At 40.9% G+C, this 9336-nt stretch overlaps 1 protein-coding gene across 1 annotated transcript in view; it reads right to left on the bottom strand.

Moving 5' to 3' along the window:
* Positions 1 to 1603: 1603 nt before the first annotated feature.
* Positions 1604 to 9336, bottom strand: part of LOC144772300 (uncharacterized) — a 54334-nt gene continuing 46601 nt past the window's right edge. The window contains exon 3 of the mRNA XM_078656527.1: positions 1604 to 7653. Within this exon, the coding sequence (XP_078512653.1) occupies positions 5027 to 6574 (1548 nt within the window). The 5' untranslated portion in view covers positions 6575 to 7653 and the 3' untranslated portion in view covers positions 1604 to 5026. The remainder of the gene's footprint in view (positions 7654 to 9336) is intronic.

Here is a 9336-nt window from a genome sequence, read left to right as displayed (position 1 = left end):
TGGGAAACACTCTTAATATATAAACTAGGCCATTTGTAACATTATTGTCAAGAGCAGATTATTTAACTGAGAAAACAATCAGAACAATGCCAAGGAGTGGTCCTATTGTCTTAGGAACTGCCTATCGCTGAAGAACAAAGAACAACTATTTTGATAGACAATAACCTGAAACTTTGAAAGACAAACCCAAACTTGCAATTTCACAGACTCGCCTGACAAAATACTTGAGGAGTACATAAGCTATAACTCAGTATACTGCAAGCTCCAAGAGAGATAAACTAGTGAATTATCTGCATGCCACACACTTGCGATTGTCAAGGGTGTACATGAAAAAAAATTGAACTGAAGAAGCAATTTTACTTTCTACCATCATGCCTGTATTAGTAAACAGGACAAAAACAGGCAGGCAAACGAGGCTGGTAATGAAAACTGCTTGGATGCTTCAGAACATTGTTGCAGATGTTTGTCCGTTTGAATTTATCATTTCTGAATTGTAAACAATGCTAATTGCAAGATTTAAGGCACACATTTTACAGACCATATCAGCAAGTAGTTGTTAAAGCAAAAGAAAAAGTGCAAATACTTTCAAAGTGCAAAATAATACAATCAACAGTCCAATGATATACAAAACTCAAGCACGTCTTGTAAAACAATCCCTCTTTCTTCTTGCATCAAGGAATAGATGCAAGAAGGCGAGTATTCAAGGGAAAGATACAAAACAGGAAGTAGCAGAAGGGATGGGATTGGGAGGTAATCACTCAACAGTTGGATGAAGACGATACAAGCCAGGAGTTAAAGGGATAGCTGCAAGAAAGCATGAACTAAATGGACGGCTGCAAGGAGGCAGGAGCTAAAGGGACAGAGCCAAGAAGACAGAAGATAAGAGGCTGGAGCTATCTTGAATGTATTGTATTGTTATATTTACAGAGGGCTTACTACCCCTATGTGGAGCACTAAAGCGCTTACCTCGTGCCTACATGAGTAGCAAGCTATACTATGTGTAGGGTGTGTGGTTGGAAGGGTGTGGTATTTGTTTTGATGCTATGTGGGAAGTGTTTCCATGTTGTGTTCGAGGACCACTGAGCGGGGTGTGTGCAGTTTATTGTGCAATAGTGCACAGTGCTAAGCAATCTGATGGATTAGGTGTGAGAGATATGCACGCTATTTTGGTTTTCATCGCTCTGCAGGTCCATTTATGCTATTTCTATTGTTCATAATCCCACTTTGATGGTTACAGCACTGAGTCGTCCCTTCTGAGATGCTGTGTCTACTGTTTAAAGTTAATGGTTCTGAGCAGGAATAGATTAAAGAGTAGGGATTTGTGGAGATCTCTGCTGGAATAGACTTTGTTAAAAGCATCGCATATCTCATTGCCATTGTGAGGTGCCAAGAAGTAGTCGCCAGTGGTAGTATGTAGGTAGTTGGATCAGAACAGAATTGTCTCTGTGCTGTGCTGCATCACACGTCTGCAGCAGGTTCAGCTGACTGCCCCTGAGATTACTCAAAGTGAGGATGAATGAGGAGTATGGGAGTGCTGCACTGTGAAAGATGCGTGAGTTCAAGATGAGTGTGTGAGTGATGCCTTGAGGAGGTATATACATTTTTGGTGCAAATACCCATCCACATATAGGTTAGTATATAGTGATATGCGACAAAAACATGGCTGTTTGCTTGTAATGCTTGAAATGCAAATATAAAAGTGTGAGTACTCTATCATCTGGTGTACCTGTTTTCAAATGAGGAGTGCTGGCACTGTCTCATTAAACGTAATGCACAAGTGCTGAGAAGTGCAGGTAATCTCTCAATTAATGTAGTGCATCAGTGCTGAGAAGTGCAGGTACTCTCCCTGTCAAATTTTAGAAGTGCAGGCACTCAGTACCAGACTTCACCTGCCCATTTTAAGCACTGGTTGCATGGGACAGCCCATGGACCACCTATAGTACACCCCCTTGACACAAAGTATCACAAAGTGCAAGTTGTTCTTAACACTTCCTTCATGAGAAATTTCTGGATTACAAACTGTAGGAAAAAAATGAAGATAGCTCAGACTTTCTAATAGAAAATAAGTTTCCCTCTTTAATATTTTGCAGGTAGGAGACACATTGATGGAATTAGGAACTCTTTAATGTCTCATTAAAAGCTAAAATAATGGCGAATGGAGGACAAAAGCACACAGCGTGATTCAGGCTGACCCTCTCTATCTCGAGGGTACCATGAGTGAGGCAGCTCTGAAACCCACACATCACTGTCAACCCCCAGCAGCCCCACCGAAGTGATAGTCATCATTAATGCCAACTGTTGATAAAAATGCCAGGAGTGTATTTCAAATTCAAGGAAGCCAGGCAGTATTGTGTTCCATCATTACCACGTAATAGACTTCAGGATTCCAGGCCGCTGTGCTAGGATGACATTATTTGCATTCTGTTACCCACTGCAGGAGTTCCCAAGTTCATTCAACATATTTTTCATGAGTTTTGTGGTAAATAACATAGGAGACAGGCATTATTACCTCCCATGTGAATGAATAATATGTTTTAAAAATACATGCATTTGATTAAAATGTAGGCTTTGTTATGCTACTCATCTTGTTGTACCATTCTTGATGACATAAAGAGAGATTTGCTATTTTGACACTAGGCAGTCTACGGAAGAGGCGGTTGTTGCAATCATGTGTGTTGCTTCTGACTACTACTAATTTCTCTTACATGTTGGTGTAGCGTAGCGCTCATTAAAATAAATGCCTGACTGCCCACTATGCATCGCACAAACCCACAAACCACAAGCTCGCAGTTGAAAAATGCGTTGTGGGTTCAACCAGCTCCCAATTTTGTGAATTTCGGCCAATTCAGAATTTGGCCATCTTAATTTACCCAGAGATGAATGGATGAAATATATCTCTAGATGTATTGTTTATTTCTGCAGCATTATACTCTTTCAGTAAGGTCATTTTTTCATGTTGAGGAAATGGGACGTGAGCACACTTGTAATGCAAAGAGAAATGGAAATGTATTTTTCCATAATGGGCCTAACCATGCCAGCACACATGGTAACTATGACCATCATGTTCACAGAGGGCCCCAGGGATATCTTAAGGTTTTTGGGGGCCCTGGGCCAAGCATATTTTGGGGGCCCCTGTTAGGAACAGTTTTAAATTCATGATCCAGTTTCAGCTCTTTCATGTTCTCGTTGGCCATGTCAGAGACAGCGCACAGGCACACTGGTCCAAATTCAAATTATGTTCACATGTAACATTCAGGGATAGGGGATGTGTGTTTTTAATACAGTAACACAGCAGCATCTCACTAATATTAACTCCAAATAATCTCTGTGACACAGACATTTCTCATATGTGAGGTACTAATTTGAGCTTAAAGAAACTTTTTGTATGGCTGTTGCATGTAACATAAACACAACATTTCTCTACAAAATGTCTGTAATAGACACTCACATATCACCCAAATTGAAAATAAAGCAAGCAAGTGGTTGCCGAACGTCATCTCTGCAGAACATAATCACTTCAAATATTGTCTAATTTTCACACGGTTACAGAAAAAAACAGGAATGGGGCATGCGTAATTTACTTTGAATGTCTGGATGCGAAGCACGATTGGGTATTTTTAGCAAAATGAAAAATGAACATTGCCATATCAACAGAACACCACACCGCTCCTCCAGAGGAAGCATGCAATCATAGAAAACAATTTAGACTTGTCAATTGTCCGCTTTCATAGTTTCCACCAAGGTGCAATGGAATTGCTGCCTAAAATCCTTAAGAATGGCTGCAGCATCTGCATAAGTTGTCATTTACCAGGTTTTTATTTAGGTATGCGTCCCACCCCTCTCCCCCTTGCAGCTACTGGAGTGTTACCCGCCCTGTAATAAAAAACCATCAATAACTCCAACAATGCCCTCGCAGGGCTGCAGGGTCGCTTTCAACAATATTTCACGTAAGGACTAAAAGCTTATTATTATGTGTTGCTCAAGCCTTGCAACGGTACCAAGCAACCTTGCCTGGGGCCCTGAGTAAAAGCAGCCCCGAATGCAGAGAAGTGAAGAAAGAACGCAGCAGAACTTAACAACATAGGGAGCGACTGGAGTACTACTACCAGTCATGCCATCGCCTCACTCTCTCTCACCCACTCGCCTGAGACCTGCCACTTCGGTGTCATGCATGGGCCGACGGCAGGAGACCGCAGCTGGAAATTACATTTTGCCTTGGTCCCAATGTCCGAAATGGCCCTATCAACCCTCGCATGTGTAGTACACTGACTAGTCTGCGTATGACAATTCAGTCACACCAGCGCAGCTCTGCCCACCCTATGCTCCTACCCTGAGGCTCAAGACAGCACTGAAGTGCATGTGCAGAATACACCATATAATAGCGACAAGCATAACATTAAAATTAGGCCCCAGCGACGGACCCTTAGGGTACTGTGCCCTGCAGGGGCCCCTGGAGCTCGGGCCCCCCGAACTGCGGGGGCGTTTGTTACGCCCGTGCAGTGACTGTCATATGATCACACTATGTAGTGAAAGACTTTTTACAGTTTGGGCCTGATTATGATTTGCTTCTAACTTTCTGACCCATGTTTTAACCCCTGTTTACTCATAGGTCAAAATTACAAGTTTAAAGGTATTTAACGCATCCAATAATTATCAGACGTGTTGAATTACTCAACCTTTGTTAAATTTCGTTAGGCTAAACCGGACGATATTTAACCACAGAAAACGGGCAGTATTTACCATATCATGCATATTTTGGGGCATTAAACATCTAAATCCGCAAGTCGTTCCCTATAAACTCATAATAGGAGTTACTTATCGCACCAGATAAATACCATACCCTGTGGTATCATTATTTATTAGGGGCAATAACTACTTGTACTCAGGCCCTTAGGACATTAATATGATTTGTTTCCTTTATCTCTTCCAGATAGAGTGATAGGTCATTTTTTCCCAGGAAAGCGTTGTCACGTTAAGTAAATGTACTTGGTTTCTCTGTTGTAAATATTCTTATTTGTCACTGGATCTACACAGGTAGTGAAGGTGTGTGGCTTCTCAGATGACTCGACAGATTACCTTTTTGATTGAAAGCTTTATAACATACAGAGCATTTATATGGTTTCTCTCCACTGTGAATCCTCTGATGTATCATCAGTGTTCTCTTTGTAATAAAAGCCTTCTCACATTCAGAACATTTATATGGTTTCTCCCCTGTGTGGATTTTCTGATGAACTGAAAGATTACTCTTTCGCTTGAAAGCCTTGTCACATTCGGTACATTTATATGGTTTCTCTCCTGTGTGGATTTTCTGATGAACTGAAAGATGACTCTTTCGCTTGAAAGCCTTGTCACATTCCGTACATTTATATGGTGTCTCCCCCGTGTGGATTCTCTGATGTATGTAAAAACTAGCAGTTCGCCTGAATGCCATATCACATTCAGAACATTTATATGGTTTCTCCCCCGTGTGGATTTTCTGATGAACTGAAAGATGACTCTTTTGCTTGAAAGCCTTGTCACATTCGGTACATTTATATGGTGTCTCCCCTGTGTGGATTCTTTGATGTACGTAAAGATTTGCATTTAGCTTGAAAGCCATATCACATTCAGAACATTTATAAGGTTTCACACCAGTGTGAGTTCTCTGATGTTTGGTCAGCCTTTTCTTATCAATGTATGACTTGTCACATTCAGAACATTTGTAGGGTTTCTCTCCAGTGTGATATCTCTGGTGTAATGACAGTATATATTTTTCTTTGAATGCCTTGTCACAGTCAGTACACTTATACGGTTTCTCTCCCGTGTGAGACAAGTGATGTATTTTTAACTGTCTTTTTGTAGTGAAAGCCTTCTCACATTCAGAACATCCATAAGGTTTTATCCCAGTGTGAACTCTCTGATGTAATATCAGCTGGGCCTTTGTACTGAAAGCCTTCTCACATTCAGAACATTTATATGGTTTCTCACCGGTGTGAGTTTTCTGGTGACTGGTTAGTCCACCTATTCCAGTAAAAGATTTTTGACATTCAAAACATTTATATGGTTTCTCGCCAGTGTGTGTTCTCTGGTGAAGGGTTAGATTACCTCTTATGGTAAAAGCTTTTTGACATTCAGAACATTTATATGGTTTCTCGCCAGTGTGAATTCTCTCATGAACTGTTAAATTACTCTTTTGTGTGAAAGCCTTATTACACTCAGAACATCGATATCGTTTTCCCCCCATGTGAATTCTCTCATGTGATGACGATTTACTCTTTTGCTTGAAAGTCTTGGCACATTTAGAACATTTATATGGTTTCTTTCCAGTGTGATTTGTGTGAGGTAGAACTAGTCCATCTTTTTGACTGAAAATCTTTTTGAATTCAAAGCATTCACATGGTTTCTCATCAGTATGAGTTTGTTGATCTATCAGCAGCTGCGCCTTTGTAATGAATATCTGGCCACATTTAGTGCATTTATAAGGTCTTCGTTCAGTGTAGCCTGACTTTTGTCCAATGAGAGCCATTTGTGATACAGCCTTTACCTTTGAGACATTGAAAAGTTTTTTTTCAGTATGGTTTTGTTTGCCTACCATCGCAGGCTTTTTATAATAAAAGTCTTGGTAAACACTGCAGATTTATTTTGTCTTAATATGCTGAGATCTCCTTGATGTTTTTCCAGATGGGTATTTATATAGAAATAACTGTCACATTTAGTGCATTTGTGCACCTCCCCCACTGGAACACATGTTTGAATAATTACATAGTTGTAATGAAATCCTGGAGACACTGAGTAAATGCATGTAGCTTCTACTGTATCTGTCCAGGTTAGTACTTTCAAGTTAGCTACATTTTACTAACACATATATATGAAAAATAACCTCTCTATACTCTAAATTCTTGGTACTAATGTTACAACTGCAAAGCTGTGAACTTAAATGAGGTGCACCTTTGTCTTTGCCATGACAAATTAAGTAAATAATTTCTACTGATAGTCCCACTGTGTACAGGTATTCAGCTAAGTTAATATTGTGTAGGCATTATTTCTGCATTCTAACTCTCTCTTATTTTCTTTCTCGCTGGTACAAAGTCAAAATTATGGCATTAGCGGGCACATTTGATAGCCATTTCTGTTCTCATATTCAGTGTTTATTTACATGGCAATGCTCGTGCTAGCCTCTCACGAAGGGATATTCTGATGTGTTGCTAGAGTTGCCTTTTACGCAGAAGACAGCGATAAGTAGATGTGTCTGTGGTAGGTGTCCCGTGTAAATGTATACATTTTATGTTGTTATCCAAGCTACTTTAGCCTGGAAAGATTTATTACATTCTATACATTTGTGTGGCCTTTCTCCTTTGTAGGTCACTTGATTGATTAGAGTTCCTTGTAATGTTAATATGTAGACATACTCAAGAGATACTCCTTACTCCTTTGTACTGAGGTACTATGTCCCATTCATCATTCTATTGGGGTCTGCTACCAATTCTGCACAGAAAAAGGTTGTTTGTCTAAGGAACGCACATCGGTAACAATTGTAGGGCTTCTTCAGTGGAAAATAATCTCTGAAGACTGTTTCGTACTTTTCAGGAGGTTAGTGTCTCAAAAGTTGTAAATTGCAATTCCTGGTGTCCATGATATTCCTCTGACTGTTGCTTTTATTCAGGATTTCTTTCACTAAAAGGACAAAAACAATCTAAGCATTAGCATTTCATGAGCCAAAAAAACAAATATCAGAATAAAAAAAATCAATTTGTTTTCTTATACGGAAATGAAGTAACAAAAGCCAGGTAGGCAATTGAACATTAGCATAGAAGTGGTATAAACATAATCTGATGACCATAGTATGTTATTCATGTATGAACCAAAACACTTGCAACCTAGTAACGATATCCAGAGCACATTGTTAGTCATCCACTAATAATGTTCACAATACAAATTATACTGGACACTGAGAAATCTGCAATCCAAAGACCAAACACATCGCAACAAACATAGGAAAAAGTGGCAAACATACCCTGCTGACAACATGGATTAAAACAAAAACCTGGAAGAGTAATCCAATGATTACAGCATGAATTGACGCTGACACAAAGACATCTATCATTTAATGGTAATATCCACAGCATGTATTGGGCTAAATAAGAAAGCTTCTAAGACATTTATTTACTTAGTTCAGTTATTTGAGGAGCACAGCAATACCAATTACAGTTTTCTGGTGCTAAAGCAGAGGAAGCTGCGGCCAGAGGTTAAGGTTTTATTGAACCAATAGCCACATTTTCAAAAGCTTTGTACAAATAAGGTTATCGGTAGAATTGGACGGAACTTGCGGACCTCTAATCTGCAATTGCGTACTGCTGCACTGCAATAAGTATGTGTTCAGCAATGTAGCGCATGTGCACCATCATGTTTTCGGCTTGCACTATGTGACTGAAAGTAGTGTACATGAATGGCACCAGGAGCACGTGCACTATCAAGTACTTGCTTGTACTGGACTGAACAAATACCTGGCACCGGTGCACGTGCAGCATCGGGTACTTCGACGGCATCAAACACACGCCTGACACCGGTGCATGTACAGCATCGACTACTTGAAGGCACCAAGCATGTCTGGCACCAGTGCTCGCATAGCACTCTAAGGGAATGACAGCAGTTCCGCTCCATCACAGTCCCAGTTGTTTTTGACCGGTGAGTGTACCAGTATGTATAAGCTGTTGGTATTTCTTTCTTTCTTACTGTGCGACCCCCGAGTACAGTGATGTCCAGCAAGCTACCCTGCACCCAGAGCAAGGTGAAGCAGAGTAGGGGACGGGTGTCGGCCGGTACTCTGTGCCTCCTTCGCAGTTCACATGGTGCGGGCTACGGAGTGACTCCTATACTCCGGCGGTGCTTCATCCAGGCAGCGCCCACAAGGAGGAGCAGGAAGTGAGCAGGGTACGGGGCAAAGTGGAAGCCAACTGCAGTCCTCAATGTCTCAATGGTGGCCACATGCCAGACAACCCTTTTGTCTCCCCGAAAGGGACACAGTATCCTTCATTCTTGTGAGCGCACGCTTGTAAGCTCTGACACGCAAGTGGTTGGCGGAGTTTTGCGGTGCTCCAAGCAGAGAGGGCAAAACTTTGCAAACTGCGATGGGGGAGCGGAGCTCATGCCCAACCCTACTGGAGACGCAGTTTAAAACTCCAACAATGATACATGGGATAGAATCAACACAGAAAGGATATGCCAAAAACAAAGATACCTTCTAATTCATTGATCAGAGCTTTAATTAACACAGAAGCTAAGATTTAGTGTTTGACAGACGGACTACCATCCACCAAATTTAGAGCTCACTGCAGGCCACACAGTTGCTGTCAAGGT

Source organism: Lissotriton helveticus, chromosome 8 (assembly GCF_964261635.1).
Source record: "Lissotriton helveticus chromosome 8, aLisHel1.1, whole genome shotgun sequence".
NCBI classification, from domain to species: Eukaryota; Metazoa; Chordata; class Amphibia; order Caudata; family Salamandridae; genus Lissotriton; species Lissotriton helveticus.
This window is presented reverse-complemented; position numbering and strand designations above follow the sequence as displayed.